At 52.3% G+C, this 24,791-nt stretch overlaps 9 protein-coding genes across 9 annotated transcripts; 5 read left to right on the top strand and 4 right to left on the bottom strand.

Moving 5' to 3' along the window:
- Positions 1-320: 320 nt before the first annotated feature.
- N7532_006689 (J domain-containing protein) lies at positions 321-2,750 on the top strand (the record flags this gene model as incomplete). Its single annotated transcript, XM_056619183.1, has 3 exons — positions 321-827; positions 905-1,237; positions 1,302-2,750. The coding sequence occupies 3 exons, from the start codon at positions 321-323 to the stop codon at positions 2,748-2,750; spliced, it is 2,289 nt and encodes a 762-aa protein (XP_056475342.1).
- Positions 2,751-3,796: 1,046 nt separating this feature from the next.
- On the top strand, positions 3,797-5,614 carry N7532_006688 (SKIP/SNW domain-containing protein; the record flags this gene model as incomplete). Its single annotated transcript, XM_056619182.1, has 1 exon — positions 3,797-5,614. The coding sequence occupies one exon, from the start codon at positions 3,797-3,799 to the stop codon at positions 5,612-5,614; it is 1,818 nt and encodes a 605-aa protein (XP_056475341.1).
- A 348-nt stretch (positions 5,615-5,962) lies between these two features.
- On the bottom strand, positions 5,963-7,425 carry ayg1 (heptaketide hydrolyase ayg1; the record flags this gene model as incomplete). Its single annotated transcript, XM_056619181.1, has 5 exons — positions 5,963-6,142; positions 6,197-6,329; positions 6,385-7,130; positions 7,202-7,276; positions 7,333-7,425. The coding sequence occupies 5 exons, from the start codon at positions 7,423-7,425 to the stop codon at positions 5,963-5,965; spliced, it is 1,227 nt and encodes a 408-aa protein (XP_056475340.1).
- An 866-nt stretch (positions 7,426-8,291) lies between these two features.
- N7532_006686 (Multicopper oxidase abr1) lies at positions 8,292-10,688 on the bottom strand (the record flags this gene model as incomplete). Its single annotated transcript, XM_056619180.1, has 2 exons — positions 8,292-10,295; positions 10,380-10,688. The coding sequence occupies 2 exons, from the start codon at positions 10,686-10,688 to the stop codon at positions 8,292-8,294; spliced, it is 2,313 nt and encodes a 770-aa protein (XP_056475339.1).
- Positions 10,689-12,922: 2,234 nt separating this feature from the next.
- N7532_006685 (ACT domain-containing protein) lies at positions 12,923-14,560 on the top strand (the record flags this gene model as incomplete). The annotated part of the gene is made up of 4 exons (XM_056619179.1): positions 12,923-12,967; positions 13,022-13,452; positions 13,515-13,723; positions 13,788-14,560. 4 exons carry the CDS (start codon positions 12,923-12,925, stop codon positions 14,558-14,560), a joined length of 1,458 nt encoding a protein of 485 aa, XP_056475338.1.
- A 1,039-nt stretch (positions 14,561-15,599) lies between these two features.
- On the bottom strand, positions 15,600-16,772 carry N7532_006684 (uncharacterized protein; the record flags this gene model as incomplete). The annotated part of the gene is made up of 3 exons (XM_056619178.1): positions 15,600-16,243; positions 16,398-16,658; positions 16,718-16,772. The coding sequence occupies 3 exons, from the start codon at positions 16,770-16,772 to the stop codon at positions 15,600-15,602; spliced, it is 960 nt and encodes a 319-aa protein (XP_056475337.1).
- A 468-nt stretch (positions 16,773-17,240) lies between these two features.
- On the bottom strand, positions 17,241-18,825 carry aspC (septin CDC12; the record flags this gene model as incomplete). The annotated part of the gene is made up of 7 exons (XM_056619177.1): positions 17,241-17,310; positions 17,376-17,884; positions 17,949-18,259; positions 18,357-18,519; positions 18,581-18,623; positions 18,697-18,710; positions 18,784-18,825. The coding sequence occupies 7 exons, from the start codon at positions 18,823-18,825 to the stop codon at positions 17,241-17,243; spliced, it is 1,152 nt and encodes a 383-aa protein (XP_056475336.1).
- A 306-nt stretch (positions 18,826-19,131) lies between these two features.
- Positions 19,132-22,063, top strand: N7532_006682 (snoRNA-binding rRNA-processing protein PWP2; the record flags this gene model as incomplete). The annotated part of the gene is made up of 5 exons (XM_056619176.1): positions 19,132-19,149; positions 19,202-19,314; positions 19,373-19,868; positions 19,928-20,175; positions 20,230-22,063. 5 exons carry the CDS (start codon positions 19,132-19,134, stop codon positions 22,061-22,063), a joined length of 2,709 nt encoding a protein of 902 aa, XP_056475335.1.
- Positions 22,064-22,815: 752 nt separating this feature from the next.
- On the top strand, positions 22,816-24,735 carry N7532_006681 (cytochrome P450; the record flags this gene model as incomplete). The annotated part of the gene is made up of 5 exons (XM_056619175.1): positions 22,816-23,187; positions 23,264-23,348; positions 23,423-23,491; positions 23,547-24,164; positions 24,233-24,735. 5 exons carry the CDS (start codon positions 22,816-22,818, stop codon positions 24,733-24,735), a joined length of 1,647 nt encoding a protein of 548 aa, XP_056475334.1.
- Between the last annotated feature and the right edge of the window lie 56 nt (positions 24,736-24,791).

The following is a 24,791-nucleotide window of genomic DNA, read 5'->3' as shown; positions in this document are numbered from 1 at the left end:
TCAAGTCACTGCCAATAAAATTGCAACTGTGTATACTGCCAGCTAGGTAGTAACAAGTACCTTAGTAATAGGTGCCCTCGGATCCCTAATTCAGGCACTTCATCGTTGCGATTCACTGGCCCACTGCCTCCGGAAGGCTCCCGCGGGTGAACCCCACACGAGCTACATATTTCTCCCTCGTGCCGCGCAAAGTTTCTCCGTTCGCCTTTCACCCTTCCACCTCTCTCCGCACCACCTTTTTCGTCACATTCTTCGTCACAACATCCATCCCCACGGTCATCCGATTCGTCGAGAACTCGCGACTCTCTAGCGAGTCCACGATGCCCTCCTCCTTCGGTCGGCGTCGCGGCCCCTTCCCCGGGGCCCCGCCCCAGGAAGGTGTCGGTGGACTCAGTGAGCTCAACAATGACGCGTTCGAAGATGAGGATACCCCAAAGGAAACCGAATACTACGACCGCCTGGGCCTCGCCCCCCGACCTCCCCCGACCTCAGCCCAAATTCGTTCCGCTTATCGCCATCTGACTCTCACCTTCCACCCGGATAAGCAGCCTCCACACCTTCGCGAAGCTGCCGAGCGAGCATTCAACCAGATCAAAGTAGCATATGACGTCCTGAGCGACCCCCACAAGCGCACGGTCTATGACCTGGAGGGTGCCGCTGCCGTCAAGCGAGAATGGGGCCTGAGTGGTATCTTCGGACCTGGTGGAGAGGCCGAGAGTGACGAAATCGGCGTGAAGGCTATGTCGCCCGAACAATTTCGGCGGTGGTTCCTCAAGAGAATGGAGAAACGTAATCTGCAGGCTCTGGAGGATCATTTGTCGTGCGAGGTGAGCATCGCCGATGCAATCAAAAAGTGTTGTGATAGGGCTCCCTTACTGATTCGAATACCTTTTCATGTTGGAAGACCTCTCTCAATCTCGGAATCTATGCTGCGAATGCAATGACCGTAGATGAGGATGATGATGTGCAGATTCACATTCCAAACCCAAGAATCGTCACAATGGGCATGAGAACCCAATGGCGCCTTCCGTGTTCGCTGCTCTCGCTGCTCGACCATTGGAAAGCAGAGACGCAACATGACGAAGCCCAGACTCAAGATGACACTGCCGAGGACTCAGACGAAGAAGAAGAGGATCTTCTGCCGCTTGAGATTGACATGGGCTTGAACGGCCACATCACTTACCCGCCTACAAATGTCACAATAGTTGGCGACGACAACTCCCAACAAGTCATTCAGGTAGGTGAACACTTTACAGACCCTTGGGGTGACTGTACAAGGCTATTCATTACTGACTTTCAAGATGCCTGGCCGGGCGGTTTTTAATGCTAGAGAGCTCGAGCTTGGAGCTACGTTGACACCCAATTTCGTGGGCCTGTTCGGTACTCGGCCGGCATGGAACAGATTCCCTCTCTCGATCCTGACCAGCTCGGAGGTCTCTGTATCTGCGCTTCTTTTCCCAGCACCGGCCCTCAACACTACCCTTACCCGAACATTTGCACCGATTCCTGGCACCAAGCCGTTCCATATGGTCCTCACTAGTACCATCAACCGATCCCTTGGCGCATCTCCCCCTTCATTTCAGCTACAATTGTCGAGGTCACTTGCCCACCGAAAGGTTGGGGCTGTTACTTGGAACACTGGGCCCTGGCAGTGGCCCGAGTTCCTGACACGGTCTGTCCCATCAATGTTCGGGATGTCTATGACGGACTATCTTGCCGCTTATACGTCCGGAAGTAGCTCTTTACAACTCGCCCTGATTTCCTACGCCGAGGCGCCGACCAGATTAGAACATGCCGGGAACAGCCACGAATCCGATGCGCCTCGTAGCCCCGCATCCAAGAATGATGATGTCGCGGAAGCATGGCAGACTTTCATTACGGCTGCCCCGCAAGCAGTCAGCTTTGGCATGAGCTACTCGCGGAACGTGTTCACAGGTTTCTCAACTAAGGACTTGGAGAAGGCCCAATGGAACTATGAAGGCTATTCTCCCATGCCGATGACTGACGAGCAGCGCCCAATCCGGATCGAATTGACATGTGTGTACAATCTTGGAGGCGGTGTTGCCTGGAACGTGGAGGGTAGTCGCCAAGTCGGAGAACATTCCAAAATCGGGATTGGCGCTGGAATCATGGCTGGTCATGTTAATCTGACCATTTCCTGGAGCCGACTTACTCAGAAGCTCAAGATTCCCGTCATCATTCTGCCTATTGCTCACCACGGCGCTGCCAGTTTGGCGACTCTCTTTCCCTGGCTATCTTACTGTGCGCTTGAGTTTGGCTACATTCGTCCCCGTGACCGAAAGAGACGCCGTGAAGCAAATGCCCGTCGCCACAAAGAACTCAAGGGCGTCATCCCCCAGAAGCGCCAAGAAAGCGAGAAGGCCATTGAGATGATGGCCGAGGGAGTCATTCGACGACAAGAGCGCGAAGCAGCTCTTCCTGATGGCTTGGTGGTTGCCAAGGCGGAATACGGCTACTATCCTCCCACGAACAAGAAGCCAAAGGCCGGATTCACAGAGCCGCGGGTTACCGATGTTACTATCCCCGTTGCTTCCCTCGTGGACCGGAGCCAGCTGGTGATCCCTGGCAATCAAACCAAGTTCAACATCCGGGGCTTCTATGACCCTGCACCACTTTTGCCCAAGCGTCTCAAGATCTGGTACAAGTTTCAGGGATTCGACCACTTCGTGGAACTTCGTGACAAGGAGGGCACTGCCTGCCCACTACGTGCTCACATGATCTCCGAGTGAGCGTGATGCATTCATTTACAAGGAATATCTGAGGGAATCTGAGAGATATTTACCTTACTGTATTTGTACGGGATTCTTTTCATTTTCACTGAGATCTTTCTATTCTAAGATCCGGTTTATTCATACTGGGAATGTTTATTCTTACTTGGAGTTGTTTGTTTTTACTGGGAACTGGTTGCATTATCACTATCGGAGCATTTTTTTTTGGGATACATTTACTTTTTCTGGGTATCTCTCTTCTCAGAGAGTGGGACTTGTTTTACTTTAAAACCCCGAGGGAGTGTTGTATGTACGGACCATATGGGGGATACTCTGCTGCTCATCATCTAGCACGGATAATCACCCTTTCGGTTGAACATAGCAATGCACCTTTGGTGTAGCGCAGGAATACGGACACTTCGAATCCTCTGATATGGGACATTACTCTGCCCGTAGAGTATTATCATCAGGAACTCACAACTTTGACAACAAGCACCTTCTCCATTTCTCCTCCACCATGTAGCTCCAACTCTTGTAGTAAGGCACTTCCTATTCAAGTTCAATCAGCCCAAGTCCGATTTCCACTCGCACCAATTGATACTTTGCGGTACATTTTTGGGTAAGCTATGGAAGTGACTGTAACAATATCAAACAGATGACCAAGTGCTCTTCCAGGAGTCATAATTTTCGTACTTATTGCTGGGATATTTTGGTAATGGCAAACATTTGCCACATGATCTCCCATATGATGCCATGTCTGAAGGGCATTAACTGCCTCTGCAAACCAGCAACCTCAATTTAGAACACGATTTTATTATCGAGTTATAAGTCTACCTTCTTATAATTCTTTCCATTTAAACAATTTGAACAATCGTAGTCTGCAAAGAATTAAATTTGTGAGCGGACTTGCAGAGCCGCGGCAGAAGGCGATATAGAAAGGCTTGGCGTACGGCAGCCGAAACCCGCCACTTGCGTCGTTCGGGCAAAGCCAAGCGCATCACTCGAGTTTCTCCCCTCCGCCCAACCACCCCGACTTGATAGCTCAGTCCCGCGTTACAAGTCTTACAATGGCTTCTCTCGCCTCGGGACTTTTCAAGTCCCTTCCAAAGCCCCAGTACAGTGGTGAGGAAGAGGAGGTGCCCCAGCATGCGCAACAGCGTGGTGCGCGTGTGGTGGGTGACAACCAGCTCGACGAAACACAGATCGTTCTTCAGGTGAGTCTGTCTCTTTGGTCTAATATGAACCAGAAGCTCATCAAGTGTTTTCTGCAAATACAGAAAACCGGACCCCCGCCTTACGGAAACCGCGCAGGATGGCGACCCCGAGCCCCCGAAGATTTTGGCGATGGCGGCGCGTTCCCCGAGATCTTAGTCGCACAGTACCCTCTTGATATGGGCCGGAAAGGAACCTCGTCAAAATCGAATGCACTTGCGACCCAGGTCGACGCGGAAGGCAAGATTAAGTTCGATGCGATCGCGCGCCGTGGACACGGCGACAACCATATTGTCCATGCCTCATTCAAAGATCTGATCCCGCTCCGGCAGCGAGTGGATATGGGAGAAGTCTCACTGGACCGACCTTCGGAGGAGGAAGTTGCGGCTCAGATGGAAAAGACAAAAAATGCACTGGCTGGTTTGGTGGAAGGAGCTGTTGCGGCCCAGAAGCCGAAGAACGTCAAGGGCGGACGCCGAAACGAGCCCACCTTCGTGCGATACACTCCTGCCAACCAAATGGGCAATAACGACAAGAAGAACGACCGAATTATGAAGATCGTGGACCGACAGCAGGATCCCATGGAGCCACCCAAGTTCAAGCACAAGAAGATCCCCCGTGGCCCGCCATCCCCTCCACCCCCGGTTATGCACTCGCCGCCGAGAAAGCTCACAGCCGAAGACCAAGAAGCATGGAAGATTCCCCCACCGGTATCGAACTGGAAGAACCCGAAGGGTTATACCGTTCCCTTGGACAAGCGCCTGGCAGCCGATGGCCGTGGATTACAGGATGTCACTATCAACGACAAGTTCGCTCAATTTGCCGAGGCATTGTTCACAGCAGATCGTCACGCTCGTGAGGAGGTGCAGCTGCGCGCCTCAATGCAGCAGAAGCTTGCCGAGAAGGAGAAGGAAGAGAAGGAAGAGCATCTCAGACAGCTGGCTCAAAAGGCACGCCTGGAGCGTGCCGGCCCCAGCCAGCGCCGGACGTCAGATGCGCGGTCCCGCTCCCGTTCTCGCTCCCGCAGCGCCAGCCGAACTGCATCACCGTATTCTTCACGATCTGCCACCCCCGACGAGGAAGAGCAAGCTGCTCGTGCCCGCGAGCAGCAGCGCCGTGAGCGCCGCCAAGAGAATGAGCGACAGCTCCGCCAGTCTCGGATGGGCACTGAGCGCCGTATCCAGGCTATGGCTCGCGAGCAGAATCGCGATATCTCTGAGAAGGTGGCTCTTGGATTAGCAAAGCCGACTCAAAGCTCTGAATCTATGTGGGATTCGCGTTTGTTCAACCAGAGCAGCGGTATGAATGCAGGATTCAACGAAGACAACCCTTACGACAAGCCGCTGTTTGCTGCGCAGGACGCCATCAACAGCATCTACCGCCCTCGGGCACAGGCCGACGCCGATGATGAGGACGCAGGTGAAGGCGAGATGAGCAAGATCCAGAAGACCAACCGCTTCGAGGTCCTGGGTCGCGCCAAGGAGGGCTTCCGCGGTGCGGCTGATGCCGAGGAGCGCCAGGGCCCTGTGCAATTCGAGAAAGACTCTACCGATCCGTTTGGCATCGACAGTATGATTGCCGACGTCACGGCTGGTCAGAAGCGCTACGGTATGCAAGAGGCCGATTCAGACGATCGGGGCTCGAAGCGCGCGCGGGTTGATGACGATGCTTAAATGCTGTAATATTGTGCCATATCTCTTTTTTTCTGTGTCGGGTATGCTTGCCGGATAGGTCTTTCATGCATTGCGGGCGTTTTAAGTGCGATCCAAAACTACAAATGGACACGATTTGATGGGATGGATCAAATTAGCAATCTGCTATTACATGCCATTTCTTTCAAGCAATGGCCTTGTGCCAACTTCCAAAGCGATACTCCCATAACCAATTGTTCACTTCACTGCTGTAGATTCCCTTCCTTCAATGACACGTCGCGTGTTAAGAAATTGCGTACTTCAATTCAATTTGGGTTTGTTGACTCAACAGATAACACAATGACAAAAATTCAAGCAATCTGAACAAAACTAGTTCTTCACCTCGGTCTTGTTGGGAGACAAAACTTCCTCCAACCACTTGTACGAGACTGGTAGGCTGTTGGGGTATCCCATATGCACCATTCCCTCGAAGAATCGGCCTTCCTTGGGACCACCGTGGTTAAACAGAACGAGGCAGTCCTCAATGGGGACAACACCGTCATCAACGCCCTGTAGAATGTCAGTAAATCACCCCAACACATCATCTTCTGAGGGAAAACATACATTCAGCAAAAGCAATCGGCAGTTGGGCTGATCAACAACGCCAGTCTCAACGAGCGAGAACTTCTTCTGCGCGTTCTGAATGAACTCCTCCGTACTGTCGTAGCCGTACTTCTCAGCCCAGCTATCAGTGATGCTATCAATCTGTCAGTATCAATACAAAATATGGGATAATATCTTGCAATACTCACGTAAACGGATACTCATGGTCATTGACCTTGCGCAACCAATCCGGGTTCAAGAAGTGGTGACTGCCAGGACCATGCGCCATGGATCCAACAAGACGATCACGGTGCGTGCAAGCAGCCCGAATAGCATAGAAACCACCAGCACTCAGACCCCAAACCGCCACACGGGTCATATCAAACTCGGGCCGTTGCGCCATGTAGTCCAGAACACTGGACCACAAACGATCCGGCGACTCAGGATCCGCAGGGTCAGCAGGTGAGTCCGCCGTACCGGGGATCTCTACGATGACAGTAGCCCAGCCACGGTTGATAATCTCGTGCGTGCGCTGGCTGTTGTCCGGTCTGTAGCCGTCCAGTCCCGTCATGATCAGGACGACGGGGACAGGGCCGTGACTCGCTTCGTCGGGAAGACGGATGTAGATCGGGATCTGGGCACCATCTTTACCAGCGGCGTGCTTGTGCGGGATGATTTCCTCTTTGATGATCGGGTTCCACAGCGAGGCGGCTTTCAGGTAGACGTCTTTCTGTCGGTCGAAGGCGACCCGCTTGATGGAGTTTTCGGGGCGACTGTTGGGGCTCACGTAGGGGAAACGCGAGATGCGAAGGACGACCGAGGCACGGCGGTAGAGTTCGGCTGCTTTGTCGGGGTGGCCGTAGTTCAAGGCTTCCGCGGCTTGGGACTCGAGGCTGGAGGCGATGGGGAGGAAGGCGTTTGTGTAGGCGTCGGAAAATGCATCGTTGATGTTTTCCTGACTGCGTTAGCTCAGTTGTTCCTTTTCTTTTTGTTTCTGTAGCTTCAAGGATCTGCAATGAGACATACGGCAATGAGCTTCTCGAAGATGGGCTCGAAGTCCTCGAATGCGCCGTCGTGGAATGGATAGATAGATTTCGACGCCTGTCGATCATTGAGATTAGTATCTTGTTTGGCCATCGGGGACTGTCAAGGCATACGCAGAACTTCCACTTGGTCTCCCACAAAGCTTTGATCGAGCCTTTGTGGGGATAAGTGGTTTCGAACCGATCTCCAAGAATCCACTGAGGCATAATGAAATGATGAGAGGATTGAATTGAGGAGATTCTGAATTTGTACTATCGTCAGCGTATCTGGGAGAAATGGAGCCTCGAGTAGTAGGTGGTACAAGACTTGCTACGTGCTACCATACGGCATTTGAATAATATCTATGACTACAAGTAGGCTGAGAACAGGGCTTTCCGGATCGGGAGGGTGATAGTTGGGATGCAAACAGTGGTGGAAGACTACTAATCTGTCTGCCAGGGTTCAGGTAAGAATGAGGGTTTAGCTCATTACGCATAAATCAACTGTCTGACTGGCCAAAGCTCACCAAGATTTTCCGCATATTGAATGGGCCAAAGAGCTGACTGGCGAGGTTCCGAATGCGGATGTGTCAAACATCGCGAAGGTACTACTTAGCAGTCGGCCGATCTAGGGCTTCGTGCTGGCGCGCAGTACGTGAAGCATTGGCGATAGAAATTCGACATAATGACACAGAAAAGATAGAATACATTCAAATTCATTTTCAATCATGCTAGTAGCCCCTTCTTTTGTACTAATTTTTTGGTGGGTTTGGTGTTGGATCGCGATCGAGAAATGCATTCCTGGATGACATTACCGGATGCGGAAAGCCGGTTGTCGCGGCACGACTCGGGAGTCCCTTGCAGATGATGTGGCATTACGGAATGGCGTTACATTGGGAAAATACATCTGAAGCTTGTTCGATGCAAAACAAATTGAATTTATGCTTGGTATTTTGATAGAGTATGATGAGAATCGAATCAGCGCCAAATTATTCCATTTCTTGCATTAGCATTCGGAATACCCTCAATCAAATAGACATTAGGCGGAAAAGAGGCTTATATACAAGCTCCTTTGAACATTGGGAGGCAGTGATCTACTGCTTGCGTTCATATTGGCCCCAGTACTGGTAGTCCTTCGGCAGGTTAGGGTAAGTGTCTTCGGGAGTCTTGTAAGTATGACCACCCTCCTTAACGTAGCCGTTGTTGGTATGGGGGTTTGGCCAAGGGCCCTTTGTGTCCTCGGTATGAGCGACGAGAGGTTGGTCCTCGTGATCATCGCCGACTTGTCCATGCGACTTGTCAGTGTGGGGCTGGGGCCATGGGCCCTTTGTATCCTGAGAGTCGCCATAGGTGGGAGCAACACCGTCCTTGCCATCACCGACCTGGCCGTGGCCGTGGTCGTGATTCTGGCCATCCTGCTCTTGGGCGTAGATGGGCTCGTTCTCTGGGTACGACTCAGGGTAGTACTCAGTAAAGGGAATGGGCTCATACTGGGGTACGACCTCCGGAGCAGGTTGAGCAGGAGCCGGAGCCGGAGCATGAGGAGGAGCGTGAGGGGCAGGGGCAGGCTGCTCAGCGGTAGGCTTGGGAGCTGGAGGCTGGAATGGAGGCGGGCCATGAGGGTGGGTAGGCTTAGGTGCCGGGGGCTGCTCTGGTGGCGGCGACTGGGTGTGCGTTGGCTGAGCCGGAGGCGGGGGAGCGGCCGATGTAGTCTCTGGCGGCGGCGGAGCAGCAGCGGTGGTCACAGGCAGAGGAGCAACAGGCTTAGCATTGGGCGGGTACATAGCACCGTTGCTACCGACGGGGACCACAGTGTGGGCGCCCTTCAAGTCAAGACCATGCTTTCCAGCAGCGTTACCATTGCTAGGGTCCGGATAGGCAGCGCAAGCCTCGTAGTGACTCTTGAGGGGAGCCTTCTGGGACTGAGGGAAAGTCTCCGGAGCCTCGATGATAGTAGCCATCAGGCCAGCCTCGACGTGCCATTCAACGTGGCAGTGCAGAAGCCAAACACCAGGGTTGTCAGCACGGAAGCGAATGACAGCATGGCCGTGGTTCTGCACCATGATGGTATCGCGGCGGACAGGGGTGTGCGAGATGTTTTGCCAGTAAGCACCAGTGAAATAGCCACCGTCAACAGTAGTACGCTGGACAACCTGGAATTGATGGCCGTGCAAGTGCCACGGGTGCAGGTTGTTGTGGTGGTTGTTAATGACAATCTCAACGATCTCGCCATACTTGACAATGATAGGGTTAACCTGCCCATAGACCTCAGGGTTGGAAGAGAAATTGGCTCCAATTGTGTTGGCAGTGTACAGAGTGGGAACATCCTGAGGGATGTAGGTCTTGTTGTTGATGGTGAAGCGCTTCACACCGTTGATCTCGGTATCATACGTGTCCAGAATGATCTGGTGGTGCATAGGCTGAAGTAGCGGCTCCTTGTCGACCGGAACGAATGAAAGGTCATCAACAAAGTCCAGCTCGCTGAAACTCGGCGGAGGAGGCAGGGGCTTAGCATCGTCGTAGACCAACCAGGCGGTAGCATTGGGGTTGTAGCCATCGGGAATGGGACGGTCCTGGTAGAAGAACATCATGTTGACATCCATGGTGTCCCAGATGGCAAAGTTCTGACTGGCATCATTCTTGGTATGAATGAGGACACCCATACGCTGACCAGGAGCAATACGCAGCATCTTGTCCCCGGCAGGATATGGGTCAACATAGACGCCGTCAATTTCAACTACGGTCATCTCGTGGCCATCGAACACCCAGGCGTGGCCTGGCCAGTTACCGAGACAGATGATGTGAACCAGGTAGGTCTTTCCAGGCTGGACCTTGATCTTGGTGTTGGTCGAGTCGTTGATCAAGGCCGAGTCTGGGAGAGGCTCAAGTCCACGGTTGTTCTTCTGGTTTTCCAAGGACTCATACTGGTTGAGGAGGTTGGGCATCTGCTCGTGATACCAGTCGCTCAGCGTGAGAGTGAACTCCTCGTCGTAATGGAATGGTGGGTTGGGGTCATGGACAATGAAAGAACCGCGGAAGCCATCTGGGTACTGACCCATGTTGTGCGAGTGGTACCAGTAGGTTCCAGTTTGGTTGGCCTATGCAAACTCGTTAGAATTCATCGTCCCTCTGAACGAAACGGAACAATCTACTCACGTCGAAGTGGTATTGCATGTGGGAACCAGGGGGATCGGGCATTGAGTGACGGAGCTGCTGCCGTCCATGATGCCAGTACCATACTGGTGGAAGCCATGCCAGTGGATGCCGGTAGACTGGTTGCCCAGTCCGTTGTAAACGTCGACAATCACGCGGTCACCCACTTCCACATCAACTTGCGGGCATGGCCATTGACCATTGATTCCGATCACGGGTCGCTCAAATCCATCGGGGGAGGCATTGACCCAAGTGACGTTCCAGTCAAGATAGACTTCCTTGGCTACTGCCAGGTTGGCAGCCAGGCCGGCCAGAGCCAGCAGATTAAACTTGCCCATTGAGACGGCTCATATAACGAATGACAATCGACTTTAATGCGGAAAGATAACTAAATCCTCCGAAGCAGAAGCCGGTAGGCCTCTCAATCGGGTCGATGGCAAATAAAAATTAGAAAATTAGACCAAACGAATGTCGACGGAAAGAGCAAGCGAGTGTCGGCTGCGATTATGTTGTCGGATGAGATCCAAGTCGCGTCCCAATGGGAGTTCCTTCCTTTAACAATGAGTGCAATGTCGATCGGCACTAGGGGCATTGTTTTGGGACCTTGAATCCAATGCCGGATCCTGCGCAATGCCAGTCTCCGGACGCTCCCCTTCCAGGGCCAGACAATCAAAGCCCGAAAAGGCAGCGCAGACCCAAACCGGGCCCTACAGGGTTACCTGTGAGCCCTGCCCAGGCATTCCGCCGGTGGACATTGCCAGGGTCGGCATGCTGCAGAATGGCCATCCTCGGCCACAGCTCGGAGAGCGCACGCAAGGGGCTGCATACCGGGCCGACAGCCCCAGCGGGCATAAACAAAGATGTGGATGAGCGAGGGTTGGCAAGCTTTCGATTAAGATGAGATTGCATGATCGATCAATGGTCTGTTCCAGGTCATCAATGCTGTTGTGATGTGGAGTGACGGCATTTGATAATATGGGCACCTGATCGGGAAATCGATAACAGACCTTACGTGGTCATGTGACGGGTTCCGGGGCTGAATACCGGATGTAGATCAACCAGAAACGAGAAAACAGTGCCCAATTCGTCCTGATTTGCTCTGATAAATGAGATTCTGTATATAACGTGTTCATTTAACCGTGTCTATACTAGCTCTGCTCGTTCTTGCAAGAAAATCACCGAGCTTTGATACCTTGCGATGCAGTATTTCTAAGCTGTACTAGTCCAATTGCTCCGATATATTCTTCAGGTGCAATTGCAGGCCGCTGCTGTGGTATCCAAGATCTACATCGCCTCGGGGACAAGGTATCCCGCTCTTCACGTAGAACCGATGCTTTCGAGGTAGTCAATGTGTCTCTACATGAACATCTCTGGTAAGAAGATGTGAAAGATGTGAACAGCATCTCATTGTTCAATTAACGTCCTCAATCGCGAAGCATGGTATTGTCGTGCCGGGCCAGCACCCACGGGCAGCGATTATATTTCCGTCAGCTGAGGTCATCGCCTCGACTGCACCTCGTGCGCCCCATTTCGGGGACTTTTGGGACCTTTCGGGTCATCGTATCAGCGGGGTCAAACCTGGGAAACCTTCTGTTCGTCCCACTTGGCCACGTCAGAGGACAAGCGGCCTCTGGGCGAGTGGCTTGGAGGTGGTGGCGATGTTGGCTCTTGCACAGCCGCTGGAGGTACAGTCCGGCAGCTCCAAGCGTCAGGAGAGACCGGCGACCCGATGATGTCTTTCTCAGGCCGAGTCAAGCCGGGTGCATATCCGGTCGATCAATGGGACTGCGCGGGGCCGTCGGATTGATAAATTAGCCACGCGTTATTGACGAGCCGTAGGCCGAATCCATTGTATAGAGGCGCATCAGGGCCAGTGCAGGTCGGATGACATGTCCAGGGGTTCCCCAAAGTGTTCGCGGGCTTCAGGTACGGCGCCACTGGCCGTGCGAGCCTGGGAGCCTGGGAGCCTGAGCGAGCGGCGCCTAGCGCGGGGGCCGATAAGCTGTGGGGAATGCACGAGATAAAGCTGGGAACGTTGCATGAAGTGATTTGGTAACGAGGGGGAAGACGATAAAGACGAACATCGACAGGGCTGGCAACGCAGCTGGGATATCGAAGATGGGCGGAGTGGAAAGTCTCGCTGAGTTTTTTTTTTTCTTTGGCGGCCCTCACCTTTGTGCTTTCCTTTCTTCTTCCCGCACTTTGCACTCCGCGCCAACTTCAACGTGCTTCCGGCATCCCAAATCGGATCTCCCAGCTGCTGTCTTGACTCATCGGTGACTCGATCACTGAAATTCCTCGTACTTTTCCTCGTGCTCGCCTCCGTGGATGGCGTCGGTCCTGTCGCAGCCCCCGCGAACCATCACGTCAATGGCGTAATCGATTCACATCATGCACATTACGCTGGCCAGCCTCAAAGAAAACCTGTGACTTCCCGTCTGCTTCGATCTGCTCTATCACTCCGTCCCTGAGGCCGAATTGCACTGCACGTTTTCGTGCTTCGTGCTTCGTGCTTCGTGAATCCTCAATCCTCGACCATAGTACCCCGACGCGTTGACGGTCCAACGCCGAGATGGATCAATCCTTAGCTCTGATCGATGCCCAGGTGCACTTTCTGGTAAGTAAACCCTCCAGGCCGGTGTATCCAGACCATCAGCTAATCCACTCCTAGGAGGAACGCCTGGCATTGGTGCACATTCCGCTGGATCTATATCCTTACTTCTTCCAGTCTGTGCTGAGATTGATCTTTGATGAGATCACGCCGCTGCCAGGACAGACCAAGGAAGATGATAGTGGATCTAAAGGAAACGCTGATGTTGATTTTGATGTCGATGCAACTTCAGAAAATGGCTCTGGGTACAAACCGCCTGCGTTCCTCAATGTCTCAATAACGCCAGTGGAGGTTTCTGTGATATGCCCCCGACGTTTGGTCGAGAAGTACTTTGTGCCTTTCAGACAAAAGTTGGGTGCACTGAAAAAGTCGCTGGACTCTCAGCTCGATGTCAGCAGCAATGACTACATTGCCATGCAGGTCATCGGCGAAGGCCTCGAGGCTGGAAAACGAGTTCTGGAATTAACCAGCCCACTCGCAATGGCGGGAATGTAAGCTCCAATGAACCTCTAATAAAATCTTCAATGTAATAATGTACTGACGCATATCCCAGCTCCATTTTCTTCATCTCAACCTATTTCTCAGACTACATCATCGTTCCGCTCCACAGCAAGACCAGCGTGGTGTCTGCCCTCGAAAGCAGAGGCTTCCAGTTTGAAAATGCGACAGCATCCTTCATCAACCCCGTCAGCCCAACCTCTCCACGTCCGGAACGGACCCTAAGCGACGCCGCACCCCCCCCCATCTCCACCCCCATTATCGGTAGCAGAGCTTCAAGCCCACACCTTCGAAAACCTCCGCAAGCGCCAAATTACCCCGTATGTAGACGAGAGTCTCCGTCTCGTCCAGTGCGCGGCCCATCACCAATTCGGATATGGCAGTGAAGAGAGCTCCATGTCCATCATCCGCGATGCCCTTGCAATAGTTCTCCTCGTTGATAACCCGCGTTTCCTCTCCTTGACCCAGGCGTCCCTGGACCCTGCCGCCTCCCTTCTGCTTGAGAAACGACTTCTCCCCCGCTTCGCCGAACCCTCAGGTCCACACAAAGACTATGAAGACGGCTCCGGTCTTCTCCTCGGCTCGAAAGAGAACTACCTCGTACCGATCATGCTGGACCTCCGTGATCTTCCCCTCGAAGCATCCGGTATTGTCTGCGGCGTGGCAGGTCGACTCGCCGACGCGGCGGAGGTTCCGCTCTCCAGCATGGCCTCGATCAAGGGCACCAGTAAGAGCGTCGACCTGAGTTCCGGCACGAGCAATAGCAGCAGTGTCATGGGAGCAGTTCCCGCATTATTTGATTCATTCGGAACGCGCCTTGCGCTGGGGAGTAACTCTGATTCAGAAAAGAAGACCTCTAAGGGGTGTCACTCTCTCGCTCCGTGGGCTACGACACATCATCTACAGCCAGATGTTGATGTCGGGGGAGACGCAGTCGAGATTAGTTTCTTGAGTACGGCGCGTGCTGGCACGATTATTGTCGAAGAGGATGAGCTGCGTAGGGCGATTCATGCGTTAGAGGCAGAGAAGATGCAGAGCTCTGAGGAAGGTCCCGAGGAAGACGCTGAAAAATATGCCGAGAAACATACCGAACCTAGCTAGGAGCAGTCGGAAGTTGACCGGCAGGATGATACTAGCAGTATATTTGACTGGCTACTACATCTTGGGTGAGCTGGATGGGACAACTGAATTGTTTGAGACGGAGTTCTATGGGTTGAAAAGTGGGTTTTTTATGCCTGGACATCAGATTTACAAGCGCCTGTGTATGAATAAACGAGATTTTTTTTTCTATGTTCAAATGCTTCGGTGTTATTTATTGATTGTGCTGATGCCTGAAGTGGTAGTCTTAGGGCGCTTGTATTTACTTTATAATATTTGTTCCTGCGTTTTCTAGTTGATATTCGATGGTCATCTGGGTAGGCTTAAGTGACGACGGGGCAGACGGAATGAATATGAGATGAGAATAAATGAAAAATGAAAGGCCTGATCGAATCCTAAACAGATTTAGTATCCATATAACGTAGATTCCTAGAATTACAATGTAAAAAACCCACCGTGGCCATTTTAAGCTGCTTTGTGCAGATGGCCAGGAAGGCAATATAGATCCTCATATTGCCATCCAAAACAGTGGCATTGATGGGATTTTGGGTACGGTCCTTCTTTGCCAGAATACCTAACAGATCCGCTGAGGTATAATACAAGGTATCGTCCGCGACACGAGTTGTACCCTCTCTGGCTTGTCGGCATCTCCTTCAAAAGGCAATTTGGGAACGAGGCTCCAATGGGTTGAACGACCGAGGCTTGCGAAAACTTGAACAATATACTCAGAGGCATGCGATCGAGGCAGTCGGTAGCCAGACACACAAGGCTTATTGGGCCGAGAAACGGTGACCAGGGCAGCCATGCTGGTAGCGACAGCAGCGGAGGTTGTGAATAAACCCCTGGTGTTGAAAGCAGCCCTTAGGAAGCAGTTGGCACGCCGAATCACTTCCGCGAGACTTCCTTTTGGTTTTTCACTCTGGCTCAAATGGGCATGTCCGTAAACGGCAATTTTCGGCTAAAACGATCACTTGCTGGCTCATCCGAAGACTCGAACGGTACCTGCATCACATCAGCATTGTTGATAACGACTAGCAGTACCTTAACCCGAAGGTAAAAGAAGATCAGAGGACATACCGTCGGGACATCCACCGGCCCAGAAACCCGCCTCATTCCATGCCACACAACTCACCACCTTAACCCGACCTCCCATCGGCACTGTTGCAACATTCTCGCCGGTCAAGATATCCCAGGCGAACACAGCAGCGCCAAGGCCGGACCCATCATCTTTGTGAGCCTCACTGCCACTAAGCACGACCCCGTCGCCTTGGGCAAAGACAGAGCGAACTCGCAACTCTGCATTCTTATATTTATGGCGAGGGCCAGTGAGGAGACCAGCCGGCGCTTGCTCTTCCTTTCGATCTGAACCCCCGAAGGCTGCAAGAAGCTTGCCGTCCCTCCGGTCTAGCATTCGAATGTAGCTATCCAGTGTAGATACGAGGAGCGCGTTGCCGTCCGCAGAACATCTGACGCTCGTCACGGGATGCGCCATAACATCGACGGTCGTTTGGCCCATGCGGAGATCATACACGCGCACATGACCATCGTAGCTACCACTCGCAATGGAATAGGAAGGCATATGGACGTGGAGTGATGAGACGGTATCACTAGCTTCAGTGAGGGTTTGGATAGGCTTGGTCCCCTTCGAACGGGTGTCCCAGAGGTTGATTGTGGTATCGGCACTACCTGAAGTGATAGAGAAGAAGTGTTTTAGCTCAAGCAATCCGTGTAGGTATAACGACATAAGAGTTTATACCTGTGACAACAACAGAGTCCCCATCGCCAGCGAATTGAACCGTCTCAACCCGATTATTATGCCCTGTCCAGCGTCGAGCCGTACTGCCTTGCTCAACGTCCCATAGGAAAACCTGACGATCACCGCCTACACTGGCGAAGCGCGCATTGTCGGAGGCAACTGCCACATCGAGGACGGAATAGCCATGCGCTTCGTACCGCTGGATAGGAGTGGTGGTCTCTACTGCCGAAGTAGAGTTTTCTGCATTATTGGGGACCGCCCGCGAGAGATGAACTGCGCGATCTGAGGAGCCGGTGAGGATGTAGGTGCCGGGGTAGCTGGAGAAAGTGACCGCATTGACCGGGGCTGGCGCGCCACGAATGTAAGTATTTGGTCGGTGGCCGAGTAAGGGATCGCTGCCATACCGTTGTGAGTCTTGAGAGTGTGAATGTGTCGGGTAGGGAATTGTTTTGGGGCCATGGCCGGTAAGCGGTGCCTGCACCGGAAGAAATGTGAGGTTGGCGTCTAGCGGTTTGAAGCTTGTGGAATGCGGATGATACGCGCGGGCCTCGGCCGAACTACACCCGAACCCACTAACTACTCGTAGTAAGCAACGAAGAGCTCCGAGCTTCGAGCTTCATAGATCGATCCCAGCTATACAAGTATGGCCTGGAACTACGCGTACTTCAAAGAAGCAAGAATTAACTCTGTATTTTCCGCGCTACAGAATACAGGAGGGTTATTATCAAGGATGTAGACACCATCGCTAGCTACCAGCGGTAAATGGATATAACAGAACAAAACGAACCAGCCCCTCCGGGCGAAGGTGCGCCCTCCCAAGCGCGTGAATGGCAAGGCATAGGGTACTCAAGAAGAAAACGACGAGGAAGCATGCGCAGTTGAATACTCCCTTTTTGAACGACCCGGGGTACTTCCCCGCCCAACAACTTAACGACGACCATGGCTGCGGGTGCTGGAGCCCTGCAGACCCTCGATCTCCTGTTCGAGCGATTTGATCCTGCGGAGAAGCGGTTAGTATCAGTCAACTGAGCGCGAGTTCGTGAGGAATTTTCAGGAACATACGCAGCGTGAGTAGCCTCCAGATCCTTGTTGAGTCTGTCGCGCTCGGAAATGAGCTTCTGCTCCCATTGGCGGAAACGCTGCTCCTCGACCTTGACCTGCTCGGTGAAGCGCTTGCGCAGGTTCTCTTCCTCCTCCTTGAACTTGGGGTTGTCCAGCTTGCGTGGCCGGGCCTCGCCGAACTTGCGGGTTTCCATCTGCTGGGCGCGGTAGGCCTCGTAGTGTGACTCTTCGGTAGTGTGGATGAGATCGAGCATGTGAGTACGGATCAGGATCGATCGGAGCTTCTTGAAGTCGCAGTGGTCCTCGTTCTCCACCTCAGCGACACCCCAGGCGTACTGGCGACCCTTGACGACACGGCCATCGTTGGCCTTGACATCCTTCTCAGAACCGATAACGGCGAAAGGCATAGCAGCCATCAAGCTGCGAGCGTGAGTAGCGGCGTGTTCATCATCCTCCTCGATGGGTGGGGTGTAAATCTTGATGCCCTGGGCCTCGATGACGCGACGGATCTAGTCAACCGTTAGTCAGAACAGTTCACTGCACGTATCCTCCATATGTGTGCTTTCAACTCACTCTGTCCTTGTAGCGGTTCAGGTCGGCGTGGCTGAGGGTATCGGCCTTGGCGACAACGGGAATCAGATTAACGCGGGAGCTCAGGCGCTTCATGACCTCAATGTCGAGAGGCTTCAGGGTGTGTCCGGTGGGTCTGATGAAGTACAAGCAGGCGTGCACACGCATGTCAATCTTCTCGGTACGGCGGGGCTGCTGCTCCTGGAGCATGTAGGACTCGTGCTGGTCATCCAGGAACTCGATGATGGGCTGCCAGGAGTCGCGGTTGTTGACATAGTCGCCGAAACCGGGGGTATCAATAACGGTCAGGCGAACTGAAAAAAAGAAGGCAGTGTCAGCATATCATATGAGACCCGATAAGCGGAATCTCTCCAATTCACGCCTCTCCAGGAAGTTGTTGTGGCCTCTCACCCTTGAAAAACTTCTCCTCAAGCTCGGCCTTGGTAATCTCGATCTCAACGGTGCGGTCGACCTGCTTCTGGTGGCGGCGCTTGTGGTCGGCGTAGTTCTTAATGGTGGTCGAGAACAGAGTATTGATGAAGGTTGTCTTTCCCAATCCCGACTCTCCAGCAACCTGTAGACGGCGTCATTAGCACTGAACAACCCGGCATGGGACATTCCAAGCTTAAACACACCATAATCGTGAATGCCGCACCCCGCTTCGCAACAATCTTGTGTCTAGACGGATTCTCGTTAGATTCCCTTCATCTCTGCCAAAAATCGAACATTGTTATCTGGGGAAGGTACACACCGCTGGTTGGGGAGCTAGAGGCAGAACGTCACGGTTAGCAGTGAACGCAATCAACGCAGAGTACGCAGATCCAGGATGGAGACTTACATTGGCAATGCCAATAGGCGTGGCGGTCTCGGTCGTCGACATTGTGAAAATGGGGGGTTGCGGGAGAATTGCAGAAGCAAGAAGAGAAGCGAGCGACCCCTCAGAAATTGACCGGGCGAAAGTGGGAAGATGGTCGAGTCTCTCGGGGAATAGGGGAAGAGCTGCTCGATTGCTGCTTCCCCCTGAATCTCCTTTCGTTTTCTGGAGTATAGCTGGCCTTGCCCATCTTGGACTAGCGCTCACGCTATACTATTCTGGGTGCGGGATCGGACTATTGCTGATCCGCCCGTTCTTATCACTTGCGCTTCAGGAATTTTTGACGGAGCGCAAGCTTGTCGCAAAGGGAAAATGAAGACGGACTTCAAGGTACGTGAGCTGCTAGCTGCCTTCTATTAATCAGAACTGACACCATCTGTAGTTCTCCAATCTGTTGGGGACGGTCTACCGTCAGGGCAACCTGCTCTTTACTCCCGATGGCACCTGCTTGCTTTCGCCGGTAGGCAATCGAGTCACAGTCTTTGATCTCGTGCAGTATGTCCCCAATGGTTTTCAAAATCTACTTTGCAAAATTGCTGATTTCTTGTCACAGCAACACGTCATATACCCTTCCCTTCGCTCATCGCACGAACATCGACCGTCTAGATCTATCCCCGCGAGGCAATCTGCTGTTGACCGTGGATGAAACAGGCCGTGCAATCCTGACCAATTTCCACCGGCGCATCGCTATTCACCACTTCTCCTTCAAGTCCCGCGTGTCTGCTCTTAAGTTTTCCCCTTCCGGTCGACACTTCGCAGTAGGTGTCGGGAGACGGTTGCAAATTTGGCAGACTCCCTCCACTCCCGGCACTGAGACGAATGGTGAAATCGAGTTCGCTCCCTTCGTTCTGCACCGTGACTCGGCTGCACACTTCGACACCGTTCAGAGCATTGAATGGTCCAGTGATTCTCGGTTCCTGCTCTCGGCATCCCGTGATCTTACAGCGCGAGTGTGGAGTTTGGACGCGGAGGAAGGATTTGAGCCAACCACCTTGGCGGGACATCGTCAAGGAGTGGTTGCCGCGTATTTCAATGCAGAGCAAGAATCGGTATGGAAAAGAAAAGAACATTGCATTTAATCAACTGTGAGATCTAACGGCGTTGATAGATCTACACCGTCAGTCAAGATGGTGCGCTATTCCGTTGGGAGTACGTGACAAAAAAGGATCCCGAGACGGACGAGGATATCGCAGACGCTCGGTGGAGGATTGTCAAGAAGGACTTGTTCATGCAGAACGACGCCAAGGTCAACTGTGCGGCGTTCCATGCGCAGTCTAACCTGCTCGTGGTGGGCTTCTCGAACGGCCTCTTTGGACTTTACGATTTGCCCGAGTTCAACATGATCCATCTTCTCAGGTTCGTATTGGGCCCTCAAGTCCCCAATAGTACAGGTGCTAATTGAGGTTGCAGTGTCTCCCAGAGCAATATCGATGTGGTGACGGTCAACAAATCCGGCGAATGGCTTGCGTTTGGCTCGTCTAAGCACGGCCAGCTTCTGGTATGGGAGTGGCAATCGGAGTCATACATTTTGAAGCAGCAGGGCCATCTTGATTCCTTGAACTCCCTGGTTTATTCACCGGACGGGCAGAAGATCGTTACGACCGCCGATGATGGCAAGGTTAAGGTTTGGGATGTCAAGTCGGGGTTCTGTATTGTGACCTTTACGGAACACACCAGTGGAGTCACCGCATGTGAATTCGCAAAGAAGGGAAGCGTTCTTTTTACCGCTTCTCTGGATGGGTCAGTGCGAGCATGGGATCTGATCCGGTACCGCAACTTCCGTACATTCACGGCCCCTTCGCGGCTGTCCTTCTCTTCTCTCGCGGTGGACCCAAGCGGTGAAGTGGTCTGCGCCGGCTCGCCGGACTCTTTTGATATCCACGTTTGGTCCGTACAGACCGGCCAATTGTTGGACCAACTTACTGGTCACGAGGGTCCTGTTTCGAGTCTGGCTTTTGCGGGCGATGGTAACCACCTAGTCAGTGGCAGCTGGGATCGCACTGTCCGCATTTGGAGCATTTTTGGCCGCTCCCAAACCAGTGAGCCCTCCCAGCTCCTCTCGGATGTTTTGAGTGTGGCTTTCCGACCAGATGGCAAACAGGTCGCTGCGTCCACACTCGATGGCCAGCTCTCGTTCTGGAATGTCGCCGATGCCATCCAAGAAGGTAATGTGGATGGGCGCCGTGATGTCTCCGGAGGCCGAAAAGTGTCCGATCGGACAACCGCCGCGAACGCTGCCGGAACCAAGTCATTCAATCGCATCACCTACAGTGCTGATGGCAGCTGTATTCTCGCGGCCGGAAACAGCAAGTACATTTGCTTGTATGATGTGACCACCGGATCTATGATCAAAAAGTTCACGGTCTCGGTGAACCTTTCATTGGATGGTACACAAGAGTTCCTCAACAGTCGCAATCTGACCGAGGCCGGACCTCGTGCCCTTATCGACGAGACTGGCGAGGCCTCTGACAAGGAGGATCGTATTGACCGTACCCTGCCTGGCGCAAAGCGTGGCGATGCGGGAGCCCGCACCACCCGCCCTGAGGTGCGGGTGACTTGTGTGGATTTTGCTCCTACAGGCCGTGCATTCTGTGCTGCGTCAACTGAAGGTCTTCTGATCTATAGTCTGGACACAGACTTTGTCTTCGATCCAATCGACCTTGATATCACGATTACCCCGTCGACGATCCTCGCTACACTGGACGCTGCCAAGGCTTCTGCCGAATCCAACACCGTCGACGATGATAACACTTTTCTTAAGGCCCTTATCATGGCCTTCCGCTTGAACGAGTCTAAGTTCATTCGTGCCGTCTACGAAGCGATCCCCCCATCGGACATCCCCCATGTGGTTCGTTCGGTGCCGACTGTCTATCTGCCTCGCCTTCTCCGCTTCGTTGCGCTCGCCGCCGAGGAGACCCCTCACCTCGAATTCAATTTGTTGTGGTTTGAATCCCTGTTCAGCTGCCATGGCCGGTATTTCAAAGATAACTCGGGAACATTCGCTCCGGAGCTTCGTGCTGTCCAGCGTGCCATTGACGACATCCGGGAAAATCTCAAACGGCTGACGGAGAAGAATCTTTACGATCTCAACTATCTCCTGTCCAAGCCCATCCTTGCGGACAAGAAACCGACCAGTGTCCTATTGCCTATTGCTGCCGATGATGTCGAGGGAGGTGATGATGAAATGGCTGATGCCGACGACTCAGAGGGCGAGGGCGAGGGCGAGTGGATTGGCCTTGAATGATTCCCCATGTAATGTCTATTTGCATATGCGCAGGCGTTTGTATATTAGGTATCAAAAGTGTATAGATGAGAAATCAATATCTAACCTCAAACTTTCCGACGCGATAAAGAAGATGCATTCTAGACCTTCTCGATGCTTAGCAAAGTCGTCCTCTCAATGCCTTTTGTCACGATTCAAGGGTTTCTCATCTCAAGTCTACCACACACATTTAGTCACAATGCGTAGAATTGCTAATTTTCGCTTGGAGTGCAAATCTACGAAATAAGCATGGTAGTCCTTGTAAAAGAAATAGTAGTACGGGCATACGACGGCTGGAAATTATAGACGCTAAAATTAAAAAGAAAAACCGAAATAAGGGTAGCAGCATGGAAGCCACTTCGATCACATCATACTTGTTTTTTGGCCATTTTTACCCTAGACATCGCAGATGCATTTCAGCACAAAATTGGAAGCAAATCTCCTCTGAGGCCACCCTAGATTCTTGGAGTTGGAAGATGATCAATGCGAGGTACCTAGGGTAGTATTCTACTCCCAAACGGGCAGCTCAACAAACATTTGGAAGGTTTCAGTTTTCTTCTCGCTTTGACGCAACCAAGCAGGCCTCGCTGTTCTTTGTATCAGCACATTCTGGGTGTTACCTAATACTATCCGACGCTATCTTGTACCACCTTATTCATTATCCCTCACACGATCAAATTCTCCTTAATCCCTTCCATATTTTACTAGAATCCTAAATCTTGTTCGAATTCTACATGGCTGGTTTATTGACGGGGCCCTTTCTTGGGGCCGCGCTGCTGTTCTTCCTTTTTTTCAGGAAGTGGAATTCAGGGCTTGATCATATACCCCTCGTCAAATACAACTCATACCTTCCCGATATCCTTAATAGGATCATCTATTATCCCAAGGCATGGCTGATGATACAACGAGGCTATGAACTGGTTTGGACATCCTCGAATTGCCATTCGTTGTTTTGTATGAGCTATATTGACAATTCACAGTACAAAGAAAGCCCATTCCGCATGCTCACCGGTGATGGCGAAGTCGTTGTTTTGCCAACCAAGTACCTAGATGAACTGAGATACATGGTGGCCTCCGATCTGAGCTCGCTGCATGCGCAATATGAGGTATGAGTTTTTTTGCTCTCCACTATAACGTGCACATGGTCTTTGACATTGCAGCTCTGATGAGTAGTCGATTTAGAATGCATTGGGGGACTATACCAATATCGTGATTAGCAGCTATTTGCCGGCCACTACGATCAGAAAGTGTCTGAATCCCAGTCTTGGTAGGTCGCGACTGTTCTGGAACAATTCACATCCCGTTCCAACTTCATTCCCTAAATATCCTTCTCATCACCAGCTCGAGTCATACCCTGGATAATCGACGAGTTACAAGATGCGTTTCAAGAAGCGATGCCAGATTGCGAGGGTAAGTAATCGTTTCCAATATACAGAGAATTATCAACTAAGCTCACATCGCATAGATGACTGGGTCGCCATAGAGCCTCATGACGTTTTCGTACGTCTGATTGTCCGAGCAACGTCGCGTGTCGGAGCCGGCCACGTCCTTCGGCGCAATGAAAAATGGATTCAAGCTGCAAGCAATTATTCAGTCAATGTGGGGATAACAATTTTGCTTTTGCGCCCATTACCGAACTTCCTCCGACCCTTCGTCGCGCCATTTCTGCCATCGGTACGACAGATAAACCAACAACTACGGTACGTTAAGCAGCTATTTGCGCCGATGGTCAACGAGCGCCGAGTAGCTGAAGCTGCCAATGACCCGACCTACAAGAAGCCGGACGACTTCCTACAATGGATGATGGACGGGGCCGAAGATGAGCAAGACTTTGACCCTGAGTTGCTAGCACACCATATGCTTCTCATTATGAGTCTGGCAATTACGCATACAAGCTCCATAGCACTGACCCATACTCTCTATGATCTGATTGCAAGACCGGAGTATCAAGCGCCTCTGCGCGAAGAGGTACGAAGAACTCTACAGAGTGGATGGGAGAAGGCGACAAAGGCATCGTTCGATGCGCAGCGACGCTTGGATAGCTTTATGCGAGAATCACAGCGGTTTAATCCACCAGGCGATTGTGAGTAACATCCTATGCCCCTATCAATTACATGCCTAGGTACAAATGACAATTAACTGCCCGCTCAGTGTCCATGCATCGTATTGTTATGCATCCATTGACCCTATCTGATGGTATTGTCCTTCCCCGAGGCACTCACATCTGCTTTCCCTCCGGTCCGATGACGAGAGATTCTACCTTCATCGATGATCCCAACGCCTTCGACGGATTCCGATGGTGCCGAGACCCAAACGATCGAAACGCTCTCGCGCTGACAAAGAAAATTGGAGATCCAGATGATATCGACAGTGAAAAGCTGCAGCCTCTTTCACGCAAGTCGACAAATCCGGGTAGCTACGTGACAATTACTCCTGCGACCATGCACTTTGGATTCGGGCGCCAGTCTTGTCCGGGCCGATTCTTTGCGTCGTATTTACTCAAAGCCATTCTGAGCCGGATCCTGATGGACTATGAGTTCAAGTTCGCGAAGGATCAGGCTGGATGGCGGCCAGCCAATCTTTATGTAGGCGAGCATATCTTTCCGAATACTCATACGCCTGTATTGCTGCGGAAGAGACAAGTCAGAGCGTGAATGCGGACGTGAACACGACCATGCTTCCCAGTTAAGTAATCAACACGAGTACTTGT

The sequence above is a fragment of the Penicillium argentinense genome (genome assembly GCF_028826775.1).
Source record: "Penicillium argentinense strain IBT 30761 chromosome Unknown utg000005l_segment0_segment0, whole genome shotgun sequence".
Lineage (NCBI taxonomy): Eukaryota > Fungi > Ascomycota > Eurotiomycetes > Eurotiales > Aspergillaceae > Penicillium > Penicillium argentinense.
The sequence above is the reverse complement of the archived record's forward strand: the minus strand, read 5'-3'. Positions and strand labels throughout refer to the sequence as shown.